The sequence below is a fragment of the Saccoglossus kowalevskii genome, chromosome 12, assembly GCF_978046115.1.
Source record: "Saccoglossus kowalevskii chromosome 12, keSacKowa6.1, whole genome shotgun sequence".
Taxonomy (NCBI): domain Eukaryota; kingdom Metazoa; phylum Hemichordata; class Enteropneusta; family Harrimaniidae; genus Saccoglossus; species Saccoglossus kowalevskii.
The window spans coordinates 37,614,467-37,641,639 of NC_140652.1; the positions used below are offsets into that span (position 1 = coordinate 37,614,467).

The 27,173-nt window shown below is 41.6% G+C and overlaps 1 protein-coding gene across 1 annotated transcript in view; it reads left to right on the plus strand.

Annotated features, from left to right (window-relative positions):
• The window catches only part of LOC100371487 (tRNA ligase complex-associated NAD(P)H dehydrogenase PYROXD1-like), a 135,791-nt gene extending 109,537 nt beyond the window's left edge, over positions 1-26,254 (plus strand). The window contains exons 6-13 of the mRNA XM_085506646.1: positions 3,046-3,203; positions 3,967-4,079; positions 5,425-5,545; positions 6,795-6,907; positions 22,363-22,485; positions 22,795-22,932; positions 24,634-24,706; positions 25,945-26,254. Coding sequence (XP_085362772.1) covers positions 3,046-3,203; positions 3,967-4,079; positions 5,425-5,545; positions 6,795-6,907; positions 22,363-22,485; positions 22,795-22,932; positions 24,634-24,706; positions 25,945-26,120 — 1,015 coding nt within the window. The 3' untranslated portion in view covers positions 26,121-26,254. The remainder of the gene's footprint in view (positions 1-3,045; positions 3,204-3,966; positions 4,080-5,424; positions 5,546-6,794; positions 6,908-22,362; positions 22,486-22,794; positions 22,933-24,633; positions 24,707-25,944) is intronic.
• Positions 26,255-27,173: the final 919 nt, after the last annotated feature.

Consider the following 27,173-nt stretch of genomic DNA (forward strand, 5'->3'; position numbering starts at 1 on the left):
CATAGTTTTGTAGTAGTCAGTGACATCCCGTGGATGGTCAGGTCATAGTGTTGTAGTGGTCTGTGACATCCCATGGATGGTCAGGTCACAGTGTTGCAGTCGTCAGTGACACCCCATGGATGGTCAGGTCAGTGACATCCCATGGATGGTCATGTCACAGTGTTGTAGTGGTCAGTGACATTCCATGCATGGTCAGGTCATAGCGTTGTAGTGGTCAATGACATCCCATGGATGGTCAGGTCTTAGTGCTGTAGTGGTCAATGACATCACATGGATGGTCTTGTCACAGTGTTGTAGTGGTCAGTGACATCCCATGGATGGTCAGGTCGTAGTTTTGTAGTGGTGAGGGACATCCCCTGGATGGTCAGGTCTCAGTGCTGTAGTGGTCAATGACATCCCATGGATGGTCAGGTCTTAGTGCTGTAGTGGTCAATGAAATCCCATGAATGGTCATGTCACAGTGTTGTAGTGGTCAGTGACATCCCATGGATGGTCAGGTCGTAGTTTTGTAGTGGTCAGTGACATCCCGTGGATGGTTAGGTCTTAGTGCTGTAGTGATCATTGACATCCCATGGATGGTCAGATCTTAGTGCTGTTGTGGTCAATGACATCCCATGGATGGTCATGTCACAGTGTTGTAGTGGTCAGTGGCATCCCATGGATGGTCAGGTCATAGTTTTGTAGTGGTCAGTGACATCCCGTGGATGGTCAGGTCTTAGTGCTGTAGTGGTCAATGACATCCCATAGATGGTCAGGTCTTAGTGCTGTAGTGGTCAATGACATCCTATGGATGGTCAGGTCTTAGTGTTGTAGTGGTCAATGACATCCCATGGATGGTCATGTCACAGTGTTGTAGTGGTCAGTGGCATCCCATGGATGGTCAGGTCATAGTTTTGTAGTGGTCAGTGACATCCCGTGGATGGTCAGGTCGTAGTTTTGTAGTGATCAGTGGCATCCCGTGGATGGTCAGGTCTTAGTGCTGTAGTGGTCAATGACATCCCATGGATGGTCAGGTCTTAGTGCTGTAGTTGTCAATGACATTGTATGGATGGTCAGGTCATAGTTTTGTAGTGGTCAGTGACATCCCATGGATGGTCAGGTCTTAGTGCTGTAGTGGTCTGTGATATGCCATGAATGGTCAGGTCACAGTGTTGTAGTGGTCAGTGACATCCAGTGGATGGTCAGGTAATAGTTTTGTAGTTGTCAGTGACATCCCGTAGATGGTCAGGTCATAGTGCTGTAGTGGTTAGTGACATCCCATGGATGGTCAGGTCATAGTGTTGTATTTGTCAGTGAAATTCCATCGATGGTCAGATCATAGTATTGTAGTGGTTAGTGACATCCCATGGATGGTCAGGTCATTGTGTTGTAGTGGTTAGTGACATCCCATGGATGGTCACGTTATAATGTTGTAGTGGTCAATGCCATTCCATGGATGGTCAGGTTATAGTGTTGTAGTGGACTGTAACATCCCATGGATGGTCAGGTCATAGTTTTGTAGTGGTCAGTGACATCCCGTGGATGGTCAGGTCATAGTGTTGTAGTGGTCTGTGACATCCCATGGATGGTCAGGTCATAGTGTTGCAGTGGTCAGTGACACCCCATGGATGGTCAGGTCAGTGACATCCCATGGATGGTCAGGTCATAGTGTTGTAGTGGTCAGTGACTCCCCATGGATGGTCAGGTCATAGTATTGTACCGGTCAATGCCATTCCATGGATGGTCAGGTCATCGTGTTGTAGTGGTCAGTGACATCCCATGGTTGGTCAGGTCATAGTGTTGTAGTAGTCAGTGACATCCCATGGATGGTCAGGTCATAGTGTCGTAGTGGTCAGTGACATCCCATGAATGGTCAGGTCATAGTGTTGTAGTGGTCAGTGACATCCCATGGAACGTCAGGTCACAGTGTTGTAGTGGTCAGTGACACCCCATGGATGATCAGGTAATAGTATTGTAGTGGTTAGTAACATTCCATGGATGGTCAGGTTGAAGTGGTCAGTGACATCCCATGGATGGTCAGGTCATAGTGTTGTGGTGGTCAGTGACATCCCATGGATGGTCAGGTCATAGTGTTGTAGTGGTCAGTGACATCCCGTGGATGGTCAGGTCATAGTGCTGTAGTGGTCAGTGACATCCCATGGATGGTCAGGTCATAGTGTTGTAGTTGTCAGTAAAATTCTATGGATGGTCAGATCATAGTATTGTAGTGGTCAGTAACATCCCTTGGATGGTCAGGTCATAGTGTTGTAGTGGTCATTGACATCCCTCAGATGGTCAGGTCATAGTGTTGTAGTGGTGAGTGACATCCCATTGATGGTCAGTTCATAGTTTTGTAGTGGTCAGTGAAATCCAATGGAGGGTCAGGGTCATAGTGTTGTAGTGGTCAATGATATCCCATGGATGGTCAGGTCACAGTGTTGTAGTGGTCAGTGACATTCCATGAATGGGCAGATCATAGTATTGTAGTGGTCAGTAACATTCCATGGATGGTCAGGTCGTGGTGGTCAGTGAGATCCTATGGATGGTCAGGTCATAGTGTTGTAGTGGTCAGTGACATCCCATGGATGGTCAGGTCACAGTGTTGTAGTGGTCAGTGACATCCCATGGATGGTCAGGTCATAGTGCTGTAGTGGTCAGTGACATCGAATGGATGGTCAGGTCATAGTGTTGTAGTGGTCAGTGACATCCCATGGATGGTCAGGTAGTAGTGTTTTAATGGTCAGTGACATCCCATAAATGGTCAGGTGATAGTGCTGTAGTGGTCAGTGACATCAAATGGATGGTCAGGTCATAGTGTTGTAGTGGTCAGTGACATCCCATGGATGGTCAGGTCGTAGTGTTTTAATGGTCAGTGACATCCCATAGTTGGTCAGGTCATAGTGGTGTAGTGGTCAGTGACATCGAATGGATGGTCAGGTCATAGTGTTGTAGTGGTCAGTGACATCCCATAGATGGCCAGGTCATAGTGTTGCTGTGGTCAGTGACCTTGTATGTTTGTATATTATGTTGCTGTAATAGCACAGACTAATAATTCATTCTTTTCAGTTATGAGATTGAAGGGTGTGATGTCATATGGGCAGTCAAAGATAAATCCATCAGTAGTACATTCTTTGATGCTGGAGCTGCTCAGTTTTTTCTCCCTAATCTGACATCCGGTGCTCCTAAGTGTACAGTACCACCAAAGAGAACTAAGTATAGTGTGGGTGAGTGGATGGGATTTCTGATATTATAGGTTATTGAATGGAATTTCTAATAGTGTGGGTGAGTGGATGGGATTTTTGATAGTGTGGGTGAGTGGATGGGATTTCTGATAGTGGGGGTGAGTAGATGGGATATCTGATAGTGTGGGTGAGTGGATGGGATATCTGATAGTGTGGGTGAGTGGATGTGATTTCTGATAATGTAGGTGAGTGGATGGGATATGTGACAGTGTGGGTGAGTGTATGTGATTTCTGATAGTGTGGGTGAGTGGATGGGATTTCTGATAATGTAGGTGAGTGGATGGGATATGTGACAGTGTGGGTGAGTGTATGTGATTTCTGATAGTGTGGGTGAGTGGATGGGATTTCTGATAGTGTGGGTGAGTGGATGGGATTTCTGACAGTGTAGGTGAGTGGATGGGATTTCTGATAGTGTGGGTGAGTGTATGTGATTTCTGATAGTGTGGGTGAGTGGATGGGATTTCTGATAGTGTGGGTGAGTGTATGTGATTTCTGATAGTGTGGGTGAGTGGATGGGATTTCTGATAGTGTGGGTGAGTGGATGGGATTTCTGATAGTGTGGGTGAGTGGATGGGATTTCTGATAGTGTGGGTGAGTGGGTGGGATATCTGATAGTGTGGGTGAGTGGATGGGATATCTGATAGTGTGAGTGAATTGAGATTTGTGATGCTGAGCGGCAAATATATGGCATTTGAAGAGTTTATTTCCTAATTTAAACAACTGCGATGAATATTTGTTTTGGCAGAAAGTTCTGGTGCTGGTGTTTCTGGTAGAGAGAATACAAGGATAGGTTCTGCGCCGGGAAGTGCTCTTGGACCAGACTGGAGTGTTGACATGCATTTAAAAGGATTGAGACAGGTACTAAATGCAAATCATGTTTAATCTATAATGGACTATGTACTATTACCAATTACTATGCTGAGTTGATCTCAGTTAATTATCGCTTCATCTATATGTGGCAGTGTATGTTGTCATGACAAGCAAAATAGATAACCTACATGTGGCAGTGTATGTTGTCATGGCAACCAAAGTAGATAATATATGTGGCAGTTTTTGTTGTCATGGCTACCAAAATAGATAATCTATATGTGGCAGTGTGTGTTGTCATGGCAAGCAAAATAGATAACCTATATGTGGCAGTGTATGTTGTCATGGCTACCAAAATAGATAATCTATATATGGCAGTGTATGTTGTCATGACTACCAAAATAGATAATCCATGGCAGTGTATGTTGTCATGGCTACCAAAATAGATAATTTATATGGCAGTTTGTGTTGTCATGGCTACCAAAATATATAATCTATATGTGGCAGTGTGTAATGTCATGGCTACCAAAATAGATAATTTATATGGCAGTTTGTGTTGTCATGGCTACCAAAATAGATAATCTATATGTGGCAGTGTGTGTTGTCATGGCAAGCAAAATAGATAACCTATATGTGGCAGTGTATGTTGTCATGGCTACCAAAATAGATAATCTATATATGGCAGTGTATGTTGTCATGACTACCAAAATAGATAATCTATGGCAGTGTATGTTGTCATGGCTACCAAAATAGATAATTTATATGGCAGTTTGTGTTGTCATGGCTACCAAAATAGATAATCTATATGTGGCAGTGTGTAATGTCATGGCTACCAAAATAGATAATTTATATGGCAGTTTGTGTTGTCATGGCTACCAAAATAGATAATCTATATGTGGCAGTGTGTGTTGTCATGGCAAGCAAAATAGATAACCTATATGTGGCAGTGTATGTTGTCATGGCTACCAAAATAGATAATCTATATATGGCAGTGTATGTTGTCATGACTACCAAAATAGATAATCTATGGCAGTGTATGTTGTCATGGCTACCAAAATAGATAATTTATATGGCAGTTTGTGTTGTCATGGCTACCAAAATAGATAATCTATATGTGGCAGTGTGTAATGTCATGGCTACCAAAATAGATAATTTATATGGCAGTTTGTGTTGTCATGGCAAGCAAAATAGATAACCTACATGTGACAGTGTATGTTGTCATGGCTACTAAAATAGATAATCTATATATGGCAGTGTATACCAAACTAGTGACTAAATATATGTAATTATTAGATATGTAATTATAATTGTAGTCACCTTATGTTTTATGTTGTTCAATGTGAACTTAGATCTGGTCACAGTCTCCCTTTAATAAACTGGTATTTTGTTTACACAGAGTTCACACCAAGTTCATGTGGAGTATGAATGTGAAATTGAGAAGATTTTGACACCACAACAATTTATAGAATTAAATACATCACAGAATCAGATTCCAGATTGGAAACAGAGTGTACAAGGTATTGGAAATAAGTCATCGGAACAAGTATTGCTGATTTTACACATATCACAGCATGAGTAACTTAACATAGCATTATGTGATATTGTTACTCCCAGAATGCATTGTGCTTATACTGATCATTTGCACATTCTCTAATGCATTGTTATTGGCACTAGCTAGAGATTATGAATTAGATTTGTATTGCTTTCAAACTAAAGTGAGGTACGTTGTTCAGCAAAAGTTAGGGAATGACCATTTATTATTCCTGGGGGGGGGGGGGCAAAACAGGGGGGTCAGCATATATTCCAGGGGGGGGCAGTGACTATATTTTTCTTTTAAAGATTGAGACACAATTTTTTAGCTCCGTTGTCGACTTTGTCGAGCGGAACTTATCATATGAGTGATTGTCCGTCGGCATCCGTGTCAATGTTTTACTTTTTCGACTTCTTCTTGACAACTACAAGCCTGAATGCTTTGATACTTGGTGTATATGTACCTTGGGTAGACCTCTCACAGATTTGTTCATTTCGTGATGATATCTTTAATTCTCTAATTTTGGTAAATATTTTTGTCATTTTTGGTAAAAAGTGATATTTTCGGCTTCTTGTTGAAAACCGGAAGTCTGATTGCTTTGATATTACATATATAGGTACTACATGTGGACCTCTCTCAGATTTGTTCATTTCGTAATGATATCTTCAATTATCTAATTTTGGTGAATATTTTTGTCATTTTTAGTAAAAAGTTATATTTTTCGACTTCTTGTTGAAAACCGGAAGTCCGATTGCTTTGATATTACATATATAGGTACTACATGTGGACCTCTCTCAGATTTGTTCATTTCGTAATGATATCTTTAATTCTCTAATTTTGGTGAATATTTTTGTTGAAAACAGTCCAATTGCTTTGATACTATACATATTGTTCCTTTTCTAATGATATCTTCAGTTCTTCAATTGAAATGTGCATTGCTAACAGCGGAGCTATCTCAGCCGACAGACTGCTTGTTTGAAAAAGCACCGAGAATCCCCCCTAGGAATAATAAATGGTCATTCCCTTACAAATAAGTTGAATATTGAAAGTGCTAAATGCTAAATGCAACTCCAATGCAAATGTTATGTCATCCTAATACAACAATATATTAATGTTGTGATGTCAATGTAATCATAAATACAACAATGTGAGATGAATGTGAAGTAATGCAAGATGCTATACAATCATCCTTACTGTATCTCAATTGATGGTGACTTTCTGTTTTCATGCACTAGATAAATGGCCGGTGTATATTTTACTGACCAATGGTAAACTGTATGGTTGTGATTTTGTGGTCAGTGCAACTGGTGTTATCCCAAATGTGCAATTATTCCAGGAAGAAATCAAGGTATTGTATGAAATTCATGTACATCAATGATTACCGATGGTCATTTCCAATGAGTGCCAGCTGTTGAAAATAAGCAAAATAAGCAAATCTACTGACTCAAAATTTGAAAAAAAAAACAGTTGTTAATTTCAAATTTGGTATAAAAATATATTATGACTGAATATAGGACTAATATACCAATTGAAATCACACTTGGTTTTAATCAGACCCTGGACCTTGGATAGCCAAGATCCATCTAGCCAGGTCTGTCTAGCCAGGGTCCATTTATCCAGGGTCTATCTGTCCAGGGACAGTTTAGCCAGGATACATCTAGCCAGGATCTGTATATATCCAGGGCCCGTCTATCTGAGTCAAGTCATCATACAGATAGATGCGTATAGGGTGATTTGAATTTATGAGTACATGTACATTGTTTATATCACTTTATTCTGGTATTTAGTTTACATTTTATGTCATCTAATAACAGAAGCCATGGTAACCCTAGAATATATAATAAAAAATGACAATTCATTTAAACAGTGTTGTTATTTTTGACAAAAAAACTATTTTGGACAGCTTGCCCAATTGCTTTTAATATTTCATATGAAAGCACTTAGATTCGACCTTGCTCAAATTTGTTTATTTCATGATGATAACTTTGATTCAATAATTTTAGGAAATATGTCTGTAATTTTTTGGTAAAAAAAGAATATTTTTGACTTCTTATTGAAAATTAAGCATGGGAGAGAGTATGATATTAGTGTGTTCTCCTCGACTTTGGTTAGTGATTTTAGAAAACTAAACTGTAATCTCTATGCAATTAAATAAATGAATTCATGCCTCATGTGTTGATGTTACCAAACCTTGTTTTAGAGAAAGTAATTTTTTTATGAAATATGTTTTTTGATTCTGCCAATGACATGTCAAAACATGTATAAGTCAGAATGGCTTAGAAGGCACACTATAGCTAGGAACCATGGCATGTATAAGTCAGAATGGCTTAGAAGGCACACTATAGCTAGGAACCATGGCATGTACAAGTCAGAATGGCTTAGAAGGCACACTATAGCTAGGAACCATGGCATGTACAAGTCAGAATGGCTTAGAAGGCACACTATAGCAAGGGACCATGGCATGTATAAGTCAGAATGGCTTAGAAGGCACACTATAGCTAGGAACCATGGCATGTATAAGTCAGAATGGCTTAGAAGGCACACTATAGCTAGGAACCATGGCATGTATCAGTCAGAATGGCTTAGAAGGCACACTATAGCTAGGGACCATGGCATGTATCAGTCAGAATGGCTTAGAAGGCACACTATAGCTAGGAACCATGGCACGTATCAGTCAGAATGGCTTAGAAGGCACACTCTAGCTAGGGACCATGGCACGTATCAGTCAGAATGGCTTAGAAGGCACACTATAGCTAGGAACCATGGCATGTATCAGTCAGAATGGCTTAGAAGGCACACTATAGCTAGGGACCATGGCATGTATAAGTCAGAATGGCTTAGAAGGCACACTATAGCTAGGAACCATGGCATGTATCAGTCAGAATGGCTTAGAAGGCACACTATAGCTATGAACCATGGCATGTATAAGTCAGAATGGCTTAGAAGGCACACTATAGCTAGGGACCATGGCATGTATAAGTCAGAATGGCTTAGAAGGCACACTATAGCTATGGACCATGACATGTATACGTCAGAATGGCTTAGAAGGCACACTATAGCTATGGACCATGACATGTATAAGTCAGAATGGCTTAGAAGGCACACTATGGCTAGGGACCATGGCATGTATAAGTCAGAATGGCTTAGAAGGCACACTATAGCTAGGGACCATGGCATGTATAAGTCAGAATGGCTTAGAAGGCACACTATGGCTAGGAACCATGGCATGAATAAGTCAGAATGGCTTAGAAGGCACACTATAGCTAGGGACCATGGCATGAATAAGTCAGAATGGCTTAGAAGGCACACTATAGTTCAGAACCATGGCATGTATCAGTCAGAATGGCTTAGAAAGCACACTATAGCTATGAACCATGGCATGAATAAGTCAGAATGGCTTAGAAGGCACACTATAGTTCAGAACCATGGCACGTATCAGTCAGAATGGCTTAGAAGGCACACTATAGCTATGAACCATGACATGAATAAGTCAGAATGGCTTAGAAGGCACACTATAGTTCAGAACCATGGCACGTATCAGTCAGAATGGCTTAGAAGGCACACTATAGCTATGAACCATGACATGTATAAGTCAGAATGGCTTAGAAGGCACACTATAGCTATGAACCATGGCATGAATAAGTCAGAATGGCTTAGAAGGCACACTATGGCTAGGAACCATGACATGTATAAGTCGGAATGGCTTAGAAGGCACACTATAGCTATGAACCATGGCATGAATAAGTCAGAATGGCTTAGAAGGCACACTATAGCTATGAACCATGGCATGAATAAGTCAGAATGGCTTAGAAGGCACACTATGGTTAGGAACCATGGCATGTACAAGTCAGAATGGCTTAGAAGGCACACTATAGCTAGGGACCATGGCATGTATAAGTCAGAATGGCTTAGAAGGCACACTATAGCTATGAACCATGACATGTATAAGTCGGAATGGCTTAGAAGGCACACTATAGCTATGAACCATGACATGTATAAGTCAGAATGGCTTAGAAGGCACACTATAGCTATGAACCATGGCATGAATAAGTCAGAATGGCTTAGAAGGCACACTATAGCTATGAACCATGGCATGAATAAGTCAGAATGGCTTAGAAGGCACACTATGGTTAGGAACCATGGCATGTACAAGTCAGAATGGCTTAGAAGGCACACTATAGCTAGGGACCATGGCATGTATAAGTCAGAATAGCTTAGAAGGCACACTATAGCTATGAACCATGGCATGAATAAGTCAGAATGGCTTAGAAGGCACACTATGGTTAGGAACCATGGCATGTACAAGTCAGAATGGCTTAGAAGGCACACTATAGCTAGGAACCATGGCATGTATAAGTCAGAATGGCTTAGAAGGCACACTATAGCTAGGGACCATGGCATGTATAAGTCAGAATGGCTTAGAAGGCACACTATAGCTATGAACCATGGCATGAATAAGTCAGAATGGCTTAGAAGGCACACTATAGCTAGGAACCATGGCATGTTTAAGTCAGAATGGCTTAGAAGGCACACTATGGCTAGGAACCATGGCATGTTTAAGTCAGAATGGCTTAGAAGGCACACTATAGCTATGAACCATGGCATGTTTAAGTCAGAATGGCTTAGAAGGCACACTATGGCTAGGAACCATGGCATGTTTAAGTCAGAATGGCTTAGAAGGCACACTATAGCTAGGGACCATGGCATGAATAAGTCAGAATGGCTTAGAAGGCACACTATAGCTATGAACCATGGCATGTTTAAGTCAGAATGGCTTAGAAGGCACACTATAGTTCAGAACCATGGCATGTACAAGTCAGAATGACTTAGAAGGCACACTATAGCTAGGAACCATGGCATGTATAAGTCAGAATGGCTTAGAAGGCACACTATAGTTCAGAACCATGGCATGTTTAAGTCAGAATGGCTTAGAAGGCACACTATAGTTCAGAACCATGGCATGTACAAGTCAGAATGGCTTAGAAGGCACACTATAGCTAGGGACCATGGCATGAATAAGTCAGAATGGCTTAGAAGGCACACTATAGTTCAGAACCATGGCATGTATATGTCGGAATGGCTTAGAAGGCACACTATAGCTATGGACCATGACATGAATAAGTCAGAATGGCTTAGAAGGCACACTATAGCTATGGACCATGACATGAATAAGTCAGAATGGCTTAGAAGGCACACTATAGCTATGAACCATGACATGTATAAGTCGGAATGGCTTAGAAGGCACACTATAGTTCACAACCATGGCATGTACAAGTCAGAATGGCTTAGAAGGCACACTATAGCTAGGGACCATGGCATGAATAAGTCAGAATGGCTTAGAAGGCACACTATAGTTCAGAACCATGGCATGTATAAGTCGGAATGGCTTAGAAGGCACACTATAGTTCAGAACCATGGCATGTACAAGTCAAAATGGCTTAGAAGGCACACTATAGCTAGGGACCATGGCATGAATAAGTCAGAATGGCTTAGAAGGCACACTATAGTTCAGAACCATGGCATGTTTAAGTCGGAATGGCTTAGAAGGCACACTATAGTTCAAAACCATGGCATGTACAAGTCAGAATGGCTTAGAAGGCACACTATAGCTAGGGACCATGGCATGAATAAGTCAGAATGGCTTAGAAGGCACACTATAGTTCAGAACCATGGCATGTATAAGTCGGAATGGCTTAGAAGGCACAATATAGTTCAGAACCATGGCATGTATAAGTCAGAATGGCTTAGAAGGCACACTATAGCTAGGGACCATGGCATGAATAAGTCAGAATGGCTTAGAAGGCACACTATAGTTCAGAACCATGGCATGTATAAGTCGGAATGGCTTAGAAGGCACACTATAGTTCAGAACCATGGCATGTACAAGTCAGAATGGCTTAGAAGGCACACTATAGCTAGGGACCATGGTATGAATAAGTCAGCATGGCTTAGAAGGCACACTATAGCTAGGGACCATGGCATGAATAAGTCAGAATGGCTTAGAAGGCACACTATAGTTCAGAACCATGGCATGTATAAGTCGGAATGGCTTAGAAGGCACACTATAGCTAGGGACCATGGCATGAATAAGTCAGAATGGCTTAGAAGGCACACTATAGCTATGGACCATGACATGAATAAGTCAGAATGGCTTAGAAGGCACACTATAGCTATGAACCATGGCATGAATAAGTCAGAATGGCTTAGAAGGCACACTATAGCTATGAACCATGGCATGAATAAGTCAGAATGGCTTAGAAGGCACACTATGGCTAGGAACCATGGCATGAATCAGTCAGAATGGCTTAGAAGGCACACTATAGCTAGGGACCATGGCATGTTTAAGTCAGAATGGCTTAGAAGGCACACTATAGCTAGGGACCATGGCATGTATAAGTCAGAATGGCTTAGAAGGCACACTATAGCTATGAACCATGACATGTATAAGTCGGAATGGCTTAGAAGGCACACTATAGTTCACAACCATGGCATGTACAAGTCAGAATGGCTTAGAAGGCACACTATAGCTAGGGACCATGGCATGAATAAGTCAGAATGGCTTAGAAGGCACACTATAGTTCAGAACCATGGCATGTATAAGTCGGAATGGCTTAGAAGGCACACTATAGTTCAGAACCATGGCATGTACAAGTCAAAATGGCTTAGAAGGCACACTATAGCTAGGGACCATGGCATGAATAAGTCAGAATGGCTTAGAAGGCACACTATAGTTCAGAACCATGGCATGTTTAAGTCGGAATGGCTTAGAAGGCACACTATAGTTCAAAACCATGGCATGTACAAGTCAGAATGGCTTAGAAGGCACACTATAGCTAGGGACCATGGCATGAATAAGTCAGAATGGCTTAGAAGGCACACTATAGTTCAGAACCATGGCATGTATAAGTCGGAATGGCTTAGAAGGCACAATATAGTTCAGAACCATGGCATGTATAAGTCAGAATGGCTTAGAAGGCACACTATAGCTAGGGACCATGGCATGAATAAGTCAGAATGGCTTAGAAGGCACACTATAGTTCAGAACCATGGCATGTATAAGTCGGAATGGCTTAGAAGGCACACTATAGTTCAGAACCATGGCATGTACAAGTCAGAATGGCTTAGAAGGCACACTATAGCTAGGGACCATGGTATGAATAAGTCAGAATGGCTTAGAAGGCACACTATAGCTAGGGACCATGGCATGAATAAGTCAGAATGGCTTAGAAGGCACACTATAGTTCAGAACCATGGCATGTATAAGTCGGAATGGCTTAGAAGGCACACTATAGTTCAGAACCATGGCATGTACAAGTCAGAATGGCTTAGAAGGCACACTATGGTTAGGAACCATGGCACGTATCAGTCAGAATGGCTTAGAAGGCACACTATGGCTAGGAACCATGGCACGTATCAGTCAGAATGGCTTAGAAGGCACACTATAGCTATGAACCATGGCACGTATAAGTCAGAATGGCTTAGAAGGCACACTATGGCTAGGAACCATGGCATGTACAAGTCAGAATGGCTTAGAAGGCACACTATAGCTAGGAACCATGGCATGTACAAGTCAGATTGGCTTAGAAGGCACACTATAGCTAGGGACCATGGCATGAATAAGTCAGAATGGCTTAGAAGGCACACTATAGTTCAGAACCATGGCATGTATAAGTCGGAATGGCTTAGAAGGCACACTATAGTTCAGAACCATGGCATGTACAAGTCAGAATGGCTTAGAAGGCACACTATAGCTAGGGACCATGGCATGAATAAGTCAGAATGGCTTAGAAGGCACACTATAGTTCAGAACCATGGCATGTATAAGTCGGAATGGCTTAGAAGGCACACTATAGTTCAGAACCATGGCATGTACAAGTCAGAATGGCTTAGAAGGCACACTATAGCTAGGGACCATGGCATGAATAAGTCAGAATGGCTTAGAAGGCACACTATAGTTCAGAACCATGGCATGTATATGTCGGAATGGCTTAGAAGGCACACTATAGCTATGGACCATGACATGAATAAGTCAGAATGGCTTAGAAGGCACACTATAGCTATGGACCATGACATGAATAAGTCAGAATGGCTTAGAAGGCACACTATAGCTATGAACCATGACATGTATAAGTCGGAATGGCTTAGAAGGCACACTATAGTTCACAACCATGGCATGTACAAGTCAGAATGGCTTAGAAGGCACACTATAGCTAGGGACCATGGCATGAATAAGTCAGAATGGCTTAGAAGGCACACTATAGTTCAGAACCATGGCATGTATAAGTCGGAATGGCTTAGAAGGCACACTATAGTTCAGAACCATGGCATGTACAAGTCAAAATGGCTTAGAAGGCACACTATAGCTAGGGACCATGGCATGAATAAGTCAGAATGGCTTAGAAGGCACACTATAGTTCAGAACCATGGCATGTTTAAGTCGGAATGGCTTAGAAGGCACACTATAGTTCAAAACCATGGCATGTACAAGTCAGAATGGCTTAGAAGGCACACTATAGCTAGGGACCATGGCATGAATAAGTCAGAATGGCTTAGAAGGCACACTATAGTTCAGAACCATGGCATGTATAAGTCGGAATGGCTTAGAAGGCACAATATAGTTCAGAACCATGGCATGTATAAGTCAGAATGGCTTAGAAGGCTCACTATAGCTAGGGACCATGGCATGAATAAGTCAGAATGGCTTAGAAGGCACACTATAGTTCAGAACCATGGCATGTATAAGTCGGAATGGCTTAGAAGGCACACTATAGTTCAGAACCATGGCATGTACAAGTCAGAATGGCTTAGAAGGCACACTATAGCTAGGGACCATGGTATGAATAAGTCAGAATGGCTTAGAAGGCACACTATAGCTAGGGACCATGGCATGAATAAGTCAGAATGGCTTAGAAGGCACACTATAGTTCAGAACCATGGCATGTATAAGTCGGAATGGCTTAGAAGGCACACTATAGCTAGGGACCATGGCATGAATAAGTCAGAATGGCTTAGAAGGCACACTATAGCTATGGACCATGACATGAATAAGTCAGAATGGCTTAGAAGGCACACTATAGCTATGAACCATGGCATGAATAAGTCAGAATGGCTTAGAAGGCACACTATAGCTATGAACCATGGCATGAATAAGTCAGAATGGCTTAGAAGGCACACTATGGCTAGGAACCATGGCATGAATCAGTCAGAATGGCTTAGAAGGCACACTATAGCTAGGGACCATGGCATGTTTAAGTCAGAATGGCTTAGAAGGCACACTATAGCTAGGGACCATGGCATGTATAAGTCAGAATGGCTTAGAAGGCACACTATAGCTATGAACCATGACATGTATAAGTCGGAATGGCTTAGAAGGCACACTATAGTTCACAACCATGGCATGTACAAGTCAGAATGGCTTAGAAGGCACACTATAGCTAGGGACCATGGCATGAATAAGTCAGAATGGCTTAGAAGGCACACTATAGTTCAGAACCATGGCATGTATAAGTCGGAATGGCTTAGAAGGCACACTATAGTTCAGAACCATGGCATGTACAAGTCAAAATGGCTTAGAAGGCACACTATAGCTAGGGACCATGGCATGAATAAGTCAGAATGGCTTAGAAGGCACACTATAGTTCAGAACCATGGCATGTTTAAGTCGGAATGGCTTAGAAGGCACACTATAGTTCAAAACCATGGCATGTACAAGTCAGAATGGCTTAGAAGGCACACTATAGCTAGGGACCATGGCATGAATAAGTCAGAATGGCTTAGAAGGCACACTATAGTTCAGAACCATGGCATGTATAAGTCGGAATGGCTTAGAAGGCACAATATAGTTCAGAACCATGGCATGTATAAGTCAGAATGGCTTAGAAGGCACACTATAGCTAGGGACCATGGCATGAATAAGTCAGAATGGCTTAGAAGGCACACTATAGTTCAGAACCATGGCATGTATAAGTCGGAATGGCTTAGAAGGCACACTATAGTTCAGAACCATGGCATGTACAAGTCAGAATGGCTTAGAAGGCACACTATAGCTAGGGACCATGGTATGAATAAGTCAGAATGGCTTAGAAGGCACACTATAGCTAGGGACCATGGCATGAATAAGTCAGAATGGCTTAGAAGGCACACTATAGTTCAGAACCATGGCATGTATAAGTCGGAATGGCTTAGAAGGCACACTATAGTTCAGAACCATGGCATGTATAAGTCAGAATGGCTTAGAAGGCACACTATAGTTCAGAACCATGGCATGTACAAGTCAGAATGGCTTAGAAGGCACACTATAGCTAGGGACCATGGCATGAATAAGTCAGAATGGCTTAGAAGGCACACTATAGCTAGGAACCATGGCATGTACAAGTCAGAATGGCTTAGAAGGCACACTATAGCTATGAACCATGGCATGTACAAGTCAGAATGGCTTAGAAGGCACACTATAGCTAGGAACCATGGCATGTATAAGTCGGAATGGCTTAGAAGGCACACTATAGCTATGGACCATGACATGAATAAGTCAGAATGGCTTAGAAGGCACACTATAGCTATGAACCATGGCATGAATAAGTCAGAATGGCTTAGAAGGCACACTATAGCTATGAACCATGGCATGAATAAGTCAGAATGGCTTAGAAGGCACACTATAGCTATGAACCATGGCATGAATAAGTCGGAATGGCTTAGAAGGCACACTATAGCTATGGACCATGACATGAATAAGTCAGAATGGCTTAGAAGGCACACTATAGCTATGAACCATGGCATGAATAAGTCAGAATGGCTTAGAAGGCACACTATAGCTATGAACCATGGCATGTATAAGTCAGAATGGCTTAGAAGGCACACTATAGCTAGGAACCATGGCATGTATAAGTCGGAATGGCTTAGAAGGCACACTATAGCTATGGACCATGACATGAATAAGTCAGAATGGCTTAGAAGGCACACTATAGCTATGAACCATGGCATGAATAAGTCAGAATGGCTTAGAAGGCACACTATAGCTATGAACCATGGCATGAATAAGTCAGAATGGCTTAGAAGGCACACTATGGCTAGGAACCATGGCATGAATCAGTCAGAATGGCTTAGAAGGCACACTATAGCTAGGGACCATGGCATGTTTAAGTCAGAATGGCTTAGAAGGCACACTATAGCTAGGGACCATGGCATGTATAAGTCAGAATGGCTTAGAAGGCACACTATGGCTAGGGACCATGGCATGTATAAGTCAGAATGGCTTAGAAGGCACACTATAGCTAGGGACCATGGCATGTATAAGTCAGAATGGCTTAGAAGGCACACTATAGCTAGGAACCATGGCATGTACAAGTCAGAATGGCTTAGAAGGCACACTATGGCTAGGAACCATGGCATGTTTAAGTCAGAATGGCTTAGAAGGCACATTATAGCTCAGGACCATGGCATGTATAAGTCAGAATGGCTTAGAAGGCACGCTATGGCTAGGAACCATGGCATGTATCAGTCAGAATGGCTTACAAGGCACACTATGGCTAGGAACCATGGCATGTATAAGTCAGAATGGCTTAGAAGGCACGCTATGGTTAGGAACCATGGCACGTGTAAGTCAGAATGGCTTAGAAGGCACACTATAGCTAGGAACCATGGCATGTACAAGTCAGATTGGCTTAGAAGGCACACGATAGCTAGGGACCATGGCATGAATAAGTCAGAATGGCTTAGAAGGCACACTATAGTTCAGAACCATGGCATGTATAAGTCGGAATGGCTTAGAAGGCACACTATAGTTCAGAACCATGGCATGTACAAGTCAGAATGGCTTAGAAGGCACACTATAGCTAGGGACCATGGCATGAATAAGTCAGAATGGCTTAGAAGGCACACTATAGTTCAGAACCATGGCATGTATAAGTCGGAATGGCTTAGAAGGCACACTATAGTTCAGAACCATGGCATGTACAAGTCAGAATGGCTTAGAAGGCACACTATAGCTAGGGACCATGGCATGAATAAGTCAGAATGGCTTAGAAGGCACACTATAGTTCAGAACCATGGCATGTATATGTCGGAATGGCTTAGAAGGCACACTATAGCTATGGACCATGACATGAATAAGTCAGAATGGCTTAGAAGGCACACTATAGCTATGGACCATGACATGAATAAGTCAGAATGGCTTAGAAGGCACACTATAGCTATGAACCATGACATGTATAAGTCGGAATGGCTTAGAAGGCACACTATAGTTCACAACCATGGCATGTACAAGTCAGAATGGCTTAGAAGGCACACTATAGCTAGGGACCATGGCATGAATAAGTCAGAATGGCTTAGAAGGCACACTATAGTTCAGAACCATGGCATGTATAAGTCGGAATGGCTTAGAAGGCACACTATAGTTCAGAACCATGGCATGTACAAGTCAAAATGGCTTAGAAGGCACACTATAGCTAGGGACCATGGCATGAATAAGTCAGAATGGCTTAGAAGGCACACTATAGTTCAGAACCATGGCATGTTTAAGTCGGAATGGCTTAGAAGGCACACTATAGTTCAAAACCATGGCATGTACAAGTCAGAATGGCTTAGAAGGCACACTATAGCTAGGGACCATGGCATGAATAAGTCAGAATGGCTTAGAAGGCACACTATAGTTCAGAACCATGGCATGTATAAGTCGGAATGGCTTAGAAGGCACAATATAGTTCAGAACCATGGCATGTATAAGTCAGAATGGCTTAGAAGGCACACTATAGCTAGGGACCATGGCATGAATAAGTCAGAATGGCTTAGAAGGCACACTATAGTTCAGAACCATGGCATGTATAAGTCGGAATGGCTTAGAAGGCACACTATAGTTCAGAACCATGGCATGTACAAGTCAGAATGGCTTAGAAGGCACACTATAGCTAGGGACCATGGTATGAATAAGTCAGAATGGCTTAGAAGGCACACTATAGCTAGGGACCATGGCATGAATAAGTCAGAATGGCTTAGAAGGCACACTATAGTTCAGAACCATGGCATGTATAAGTCGGAATGGCTTAGAAGGCACACTATAGTTCAGAACCATGGCATGTATAAGTCAGAATGGCTTAGAAGGCACACTATAGTTCAGAACCATGGCATGTACAAGTCAGAATGGCTTAGAAGGCACACTATAGCTAGGGACCATGGCATGAATAAGTCAGAATGGCTTAGAAGGCACACTATAGCTAGGAACCATGGCATGTACAAGTCAGAATGGCTTAGAAGGCACACTATAGCTATGAACCATGGCATGTACAAGTCAGAATGGCTTAGAAGGCACACTATAGCTAGGAACCATGGCATGTATAAGTCGGAATGGCTTAGAAGGCACACTATAGCTATGGACCATGACATGAATAAGTCAGAATGGCTTAGAAGGCACACTATAGCTATGAACCATGGCATGAATAAGTCAGAATGGCTTAGAAGGCACACTATAGCTATGAACCATGGCATGAATAAGTCAGAATGGCTTAGAAGGCACACTATAGCTATGAACCATGGCATGAATAAGTCGGAATGGCTTAGAAGGCACACTATAGCTATGGACCATGACATGAATAAGTCAGAATGGCTTAGAAGGCACACTATAGCTTTGAACCATGGCATGAATAAGTCAGAATGGCTTAGAAGGCACACTATAGCTATGAACCATGGCATGTATAAGTCATAATGGCTTAGAAGGCAGGCACACTATAGCTAGGAACCATGGCATGTATAAGTCGGAATGGCTTAGAAGGCACACTATAGCTATGAACCATGGCATGAATAAGTCGGAATGGCTTAGAAGGCACACTATAGCTATGGACCATGACATGAATAAGTCAGAATGGCTTAGAAGGCACACTATAGCTATGAACCATGGCATGAATAAGTCAGAATGGCTTAGAAGGCACACTATAGCTATGAACCATGGCATGTATAAGTCAGAATGGCTTAGAAGGCACACTATAGCTAGGAACCATGGCATGTATAAGTCGGAATGGCTTAGAAGGCACACTATAGCTATGGACCATGACATGAATAAGTCAGAATGGCTTAGAAGGCACACTATAGCTATGAACCATGGCATGAATAAGTCAGAATGGCTTAGAAGGCACACTATAGCTATGAACCATGGCATGAATAAGTCAGAATGGCTTAGAAGGCACACTATGGCTAGGAACCATGGCATGAATCAGTCAGAATGGCTTAGAAGGCACACTATAGCTAGGGACCATGGCATGTTTAAGTCAGAATGGCTTAGAAGGCACACTATAGCTAGGGACCATGGCATGTATAAGTCAGAATGGCTTAGAAGGCACACTATGGCTAGGGACCATGGCATGTATAAGTCAGAATGGCTTAGAAGGCACACTATAGCTAGGGACCATGGCATGTATAAGTCAGAATGGCTTAGAAGGCACACTATAGCTAGGAACCATGGCATGTACAAGTCAGAATGGCTTAGAAGGCACACTATGGCTAGGAACCATGGCATGTTTAAGTCAGAATGGCTTAGAAGGCACATTATAGCTCAGGACCATGGCATGTATAAGTCAGAATGGCTTAGAAGGCACGCTATGGCTAGGAACCATGGCATGTATCAGTCAGAATGGCTTACAAGGCACACTATGGCTAGGAACCATGGCATGTATAAGTCAGAATGGCTTAGAAGGCACGCTATGGTTAGGAACCATGGCACGTGTAAGTCAGAATGGCTTAGAAGGCACACTATGGCTAGGAACCATGGCATGTATCAGTCAGAATGGCTTAGAAGGCACACTATAGCTAGGAACCATGGCACGTATCAGTCAGAATGGCTTAGAAGGCACACTATGACTAGGAACCATGGCATGTACAAATCAGAATGGCTTAGAAGGCACACTATAGCTAGGAACCATGGCATGTACAAGTCAGAATGGCTTAGAAGGCACACTATAGCTAGGAACCATGGCATGTACAAGTCAGAATGGCTTAGAAGGCACACTATAGCTAGGAACCATGGCACGTATCAGTGAGAATGGCTTAGAAGGCACACTATAGCTAGGGACCATGGCATGTACAAGTCAGAATGGCTTAGAAGGCACACTATGGTTAGGAACCATGGCATGTATAAGTCAGAATGGCTTAGAAGGCACACTATGGCTAGGAACCATGGCATGAATCAGTCAGAATGGCTTAGAAGGCACACTATAGCTAGGGACCATGGCATGTTTAAGTCAGAATGGCTTAGAAGGCACACTATAGCTAGGGACCATGGCATGTATAAGTCAGAATGGCTTAGAAGGCACACTATGGCTAGGGACCATGGCATGTATAAGTCAGAATGGCTTAGAAGGCACACTATAGCTAGGGACCATGGCATGTACAAGTCAGAATGGCTTAGAAGGCACACTATGGCTAGGAACCATGGCATGTTTAAGTCAGAATGGCTTAGAAGGCACATTATAGCTCAGGACCATGGCATGTATAAGTCAGAATGGCTTAGAAGGCACACTATGGCTAGGAACCATGGCATGTACAAGTCAGAATGGCTTAGAAGGCACGCTATGGTTAGGAACCATGGCACGTGTAAGTCAGAATGGCTTAGAAGGCACACTATGGCTAGGAACCATGGCATGTATCAGTCAGAATGGCTTAGAAGACACACTATAGCTAGGAACCATGGCACGTATCAGTCAGAATGGCTTAGAAGGCACATTATGGCTAGGAACCATGGCATGTACAAATCAGAATGGCTTAGAAGGCACACTATAGCTAGGAACCATGGCATGTACAAGTCAGAATGGCTTAGAAGGCACACTATAGCTAGGAACCATGGCATGTACAAGTCAGAATGGCTTAGAAGGCACACTATAGCTAGGAACCATGGCACGTATCAGTGAGAATGGCTTAGAAGGCACACTATAGCTAGGGACCATGGCATGTACAAGTCAGAATGGCTTAGAAGGCACACTATGGTTAGGAACCATGGCATGTATAAGTCAGAATGGCTTAGAAGGCACACTATGGTTAGGAACCATGGCATGTACAAGTCAGAATGGCTTAGAAGGCACACTATGGTTAGGAACCATGGCATGTTTAAGTCAGAATGGCTTAGAAGGCACACTATAGCTAGGGACCATGGCATGTTTAAGTCAGAATGGCTTAGAAGGCACACTATAGCTAGGAACCATGGCATGTACAAGGCAGAATGGCTTAGAAGGCACACTATGGTTAGGAACCATGGCATGTACAAGTCAGAATGGCTTAGAAGGCACACTATGGCTAGGAACCATGGTGTGTTTAAGTCAGAATGGCTTAGAAGGCACACTATAGCTAGGAACCATGGCATGTACAAGTCAGAATGGCTTAGAAGGCACACTATGGTTAGGAACCATGGCATGTACAAGTCAGAATGGCTTAGAAGGCACACTATAGCTAGGGACCATGGCATGTATAAGTCAGAATGGCTTAGAAGGCACACTATAGCTAGGGACCATGGCATGTATAAGTCAGAATGGCTTAGAAGGTACACTATAGCTAGGAACCGTACAAGCATACAAAGTACTACCGGTAGTGTACATTGATTCTATCAAGATAATTTTACCAGTAACTCCACATTTTTCAATTATATATGCTTTGAAAAGAGGGCAAATGAATTTTATATTGATCCCTTATTTAAACCAAGACATCATGCAAATTGTATTGTGCCAACAGTGATACATTGTTGTTTGATATCAAGGTGTATGTATGTATATATATATATATATATATATGGTGTATGATTTAAATACCTATTTGTTACTAATTATTCAGTTCATGTTGTCTGATGATGGTGGGATTGTGGTAGATGACCACATGAGAACCAACTTACCATATGTCTATGCTGCTGGTGATGTTTGCACTGCATCATGGGAATTTGCAACCCACTGGTTCCAGGTAATGTACACATACACATAGATGATGTACCTATTACTACATACCTTCCATGTGACGGTAGATTTGCTAATCACACCACAGAATAAGACATTAGAGATTGAAGCTTTAAATTCATTTTTCCATAATGAATGTTGTCTTTATATTTACTATTGTTTGTGTGTTACTATTCACTGAAAGTAAGTTTTACTTGTTTCAGGCCATAGGACTATGCTTAGTGTCTAGCTTTGGACCTCTATCCATTTCACCAATGTTATTGCATTTCGATATGAAGCGTTATATAAATTAAAATTACTACATAAACTTTTCCAGATGCGTTTATGGTGTCAGGCTCGTCAGATGGGTGCATATGCAGCAAAATGTATGATTGCTGATGAACAAAAAGAAGAAATACATCAGGACTTTTGCTTTGAGCTCTTTGCACATGTTACTAAATTCTTTGGATATAAAGTAAGTTAAATTACTCTTTCTTTCAAGCACATTATCCTAAGCTTGATGCTTACTTTCTATAGCGGACAGTTTTTGATTGACATGCTTTGTCAACATTTACTTGGAAAGTATTCTTTTATTGTTCTATTCATTGTGGAATTGTACTACAACACTAACCAGAGCATCCATGGAATGTCACTGACCACTACAACACTATGATCTGACAATCTATGGGATGTCACTGACCACTACAGCACTGAGACCTGAGCATCCATGGGATATTACTGACCACTACAACACTATGACCTGACCACTCATGGGATGTTACTGACCACTACAGCACTATCACCTGACCATCCATGGGATGTCACTGACCATTACAACACTAGAACCTGACACATCCATGGGATGTCATTGACCACTACAACACTATGACCTGACACATCCATGGGATGTTACTGACCACTACGACATTATGACCTGACACATCCATGGGATGTCACTGACCACGACAACACTAGGACCTGAACATCCATGGGATGTCATTGACCACTACAACATTATGACCTGACACATCCATGAGATATCACTAACCACTACAACACTGTGATCTGACCATTCATGGGATGTTACTGTACACTACAACATCAGACCTGACACATCGATGGGATGTCACTGACCACTACAACATTATGACCTGACACATCGATGGGATGTTACTGGTCACAACAACACTATGATCTGACCATCCACGGGATGTCACTGACCACTACAAAACTATGATATGAAACTCCATGGGATGTCAGTGACCACTACAAAACTATGGCCTGACACATCCATGGGATGTTACTGACCACTACGACATTATGACCTGACACATCCATGGGATGTCACTGACCACGACAACACTAGGACCTGAACATCCATGGGATGTCATTGACCACTACAACATTATGACTGGACACATCCATGGGATGTCACTGACCACTACAACATTATGACCTGACACATCCATGAGATGTCACTAACCACTACAACACTGTGATCTGACCATTCATGGGATATTACTGTACACTACAACATCAGACCTGACACATCGATGGGATGTCATTGACCACTACAGCACTAAGACCTGAGCATCCACGGGATGTCATTGACCACTACAGCACTAAGACCTGACCATCCATGGGATGTCACTGACCACTACAAAACTATGACCTGACCATCCATGGGATGCCACTGACCACTACAACACTATGACCTGACACATCCATGGGATGTTACTGACCACTACGACATTATGACCTGACACATCCATGGGATGTCACTGACCACGACAACACTGTGATCTGACCATTCATGGGATATTACTGTACACTACAACATCAGACCTGACACATCGATGGGATGTCATTGACCACTACAGCACTAAGACCTGAGCATCCACGGGATGTCATTGACCACTACAGCACTAAGACCTGACCATCCATGGGATGTCACTGACCACTACAAAACTATGACCTGACCATCCATGGGATGCCACTGACCACTACAACACTGTGACCTGAGCATCCATGGGATGTCTGTGACCACTACAAAACTATGGCCTGACCACTCATTGGATGTCACTGACCACTACAAACTGACCATCCATGGTACCAGTTGTGACTGCCCTCACAGCCTATAAATATTTATATTGTAATTGGTAACATTGAATTACAGGTTGTACTACTTGGTAAATACAATGGTCAGGGACTCGGCAAAGATTATGAAATGTTACTCAGAGTTACGAAAGGTATGTGTAATTCTCTGAGTTTAGTACATGATTTAACTGATAGGTCAGATCCCTAAGTGAGGAAAACCGGTGACAATTGAATCATGGCATATAATTTATGTACAGTGCAACATGTAAGTGGTTTATGTTTCGTAAAGATCAGGTGACTGCGATTTAAATTATTTATACCATGGAGTTACAGCCTATCAAATAGCTTAATTAACTCAATTTGTTGCATATTCTGGTTTTCTGTTACTTTAGGAATACACAGTGACATATAACCATGACAATTCTAGAATATCTGTAACACGATTGTCTTAAATCGCCAATTAGTGAATACTGTACATTCCTTATAATTCGGTTTCTGTTCATCCATCCACCCAGTTGTATTTCAAACCAAATTTGTTCATTTTTTGCATGTGCCTAGTGGATTCAATCCAAGATGGTTTCACAGTTAGGTAAATGATGGTTGACTGCCTGCAATCTTGCTTTTTGACCATACTATTATATCTCTGTACATGAGCCTGAACTTATGCTTATATTTGGCATGAATAACATTTCCCCTAATTCCAACAAGGACTAGTATTTAATTAAAGCAACAAAAAATATAATTATTGGGAAATGCAATTGTTGTATTATACATTGTGCATACAAACCACAATTGCCAGTGAATATACTGGATACACTCAGTTGCATATAGACATGAACAGAATTCAAGGAAATTTGTGAAAACAAACAATCATGTTTAGATGGAACTGTGTAAACTGTATCTCACTTTTCATCTTTTGCATGTTAGGAGAAACAAGCCATGCATGGCACAGTCCCAGTTAGTTATTGAATTTAAGATATACGTATATACCAATTTTGAACAAAATCCATTTGTGAACAGCTGAAAAATGCTTGATTTTGATGATTTTTAGCACAAAAGTGGTCGCCATTTGGAATCAGATCGTGAAACAAATTGATGAGCATATGTATAATATCATGTATTATGTATATGTGAAGTGAAGTTTGATTGTGATTGGTCCAGGCATTTCTAAGATACGGAGGTCAAAACACAAGTCCCTGTTTTCGGACTGCGTCGGAACGGGGACTAATAACAAATTTGATTTGAACCAAAATGTAATGTAATTTGTTCTGTAGCTTGCCACAATTAGCTGGCAAGATACCTATCTGCCCACAGACTCTTGGCATGATTTGCAATTCAAAATAGCGCAATGCATTCTGGGTAACTGACTCAATCTGTTACATTTTTGTAGGAGTGGAATATGTCAAAGTTATACTACACAAAGGTAGAATGTACGGAGCTATTCTCGTTGGAGATACGGATTTGGAAGAAACATTTGAAAACCTAATCCTTAATCAGATGGATCTTAGCATGTATGGAGAGGATTTACTTAATCCAACTATTGATATAGAAGATTATTTTGATTAGATGATGATTGTACAGCTTGCAGGAAAAGTTGCCTTGTTGAACAGTTATAGACCAATTGTCTGTTCTGAATTATAAAGAAAAAAAGTCTATTTTGTTGCTTATTCAATCTGGGAAATAAAATATGATGAGCAGAATTTGTATTCATTGTAGGATGTTGACTTACCATTGTGTTGACTGTACCTGAAATGATAAGGGAGTGAACCAGGGTGTCATGACTTTTGTTTTGGATAATGAAACTTTGTTGCAGTATTTTGTTTTAGTTTATTAGGGATTGGTCAGTTACTTCGGCCTAGGGGGGGTCGGCAGATTCCATTTTGCCAGCTGTAAATCTCAGTTGACCCACCCCCTATCAAATAAAAAAAAGTGGGTGACCCCCCCCCCCACCCCAAACATTATATTTTAAAACTTAAAACATGCTGACCCCCCTAAAAAAACAAAGAAAACAAAGTTTTGGCTCTGACATGATTATAAAATGTATTATATGTGCATTGAAAATATCATGGTTTGCCATAATTTTGAGCATTTGCATTTAATAGACCTAAGGAGGGGAGGGGAAGCATAAAGCCAAAAAATGACTACAGAAAAGGCTGCAGGAAGGAGGGAAATCTATGTTGCTAAAGATAGTAAATAAAAGCAAAGCTGTGGAGTACTTACTCGATATACGCCCTTATATTTTAATTTATATATCAGCATTTTCACAAATTTAACTTTTTTGACTTGCTGAACAAAAACTGTCACTGCTCTTTGTACTAATTGCTGTGTTGTCTTTCTGTCTCCTGTTATAATTGGTTAAATCCAGTAAATATCTTATACAATGGTGAGTGACTACAGACTTTAAATAAAATAATCTGATATCAGCAGCACATGGACTTGGCATGTGTTTAAAACTTAACTGTATAATTGGGGTTCTAGCCGCATTGCATAATCTGTTAGTTATTTGGCAACTTTAACCTCAAAATTGTTTGCATCAACAAATTTATAGGCAATATAGGTAATAGTTATTATTAAGAACACATTTGTACGATTAACTTTTTTATCGTTTGTTCTAAAATA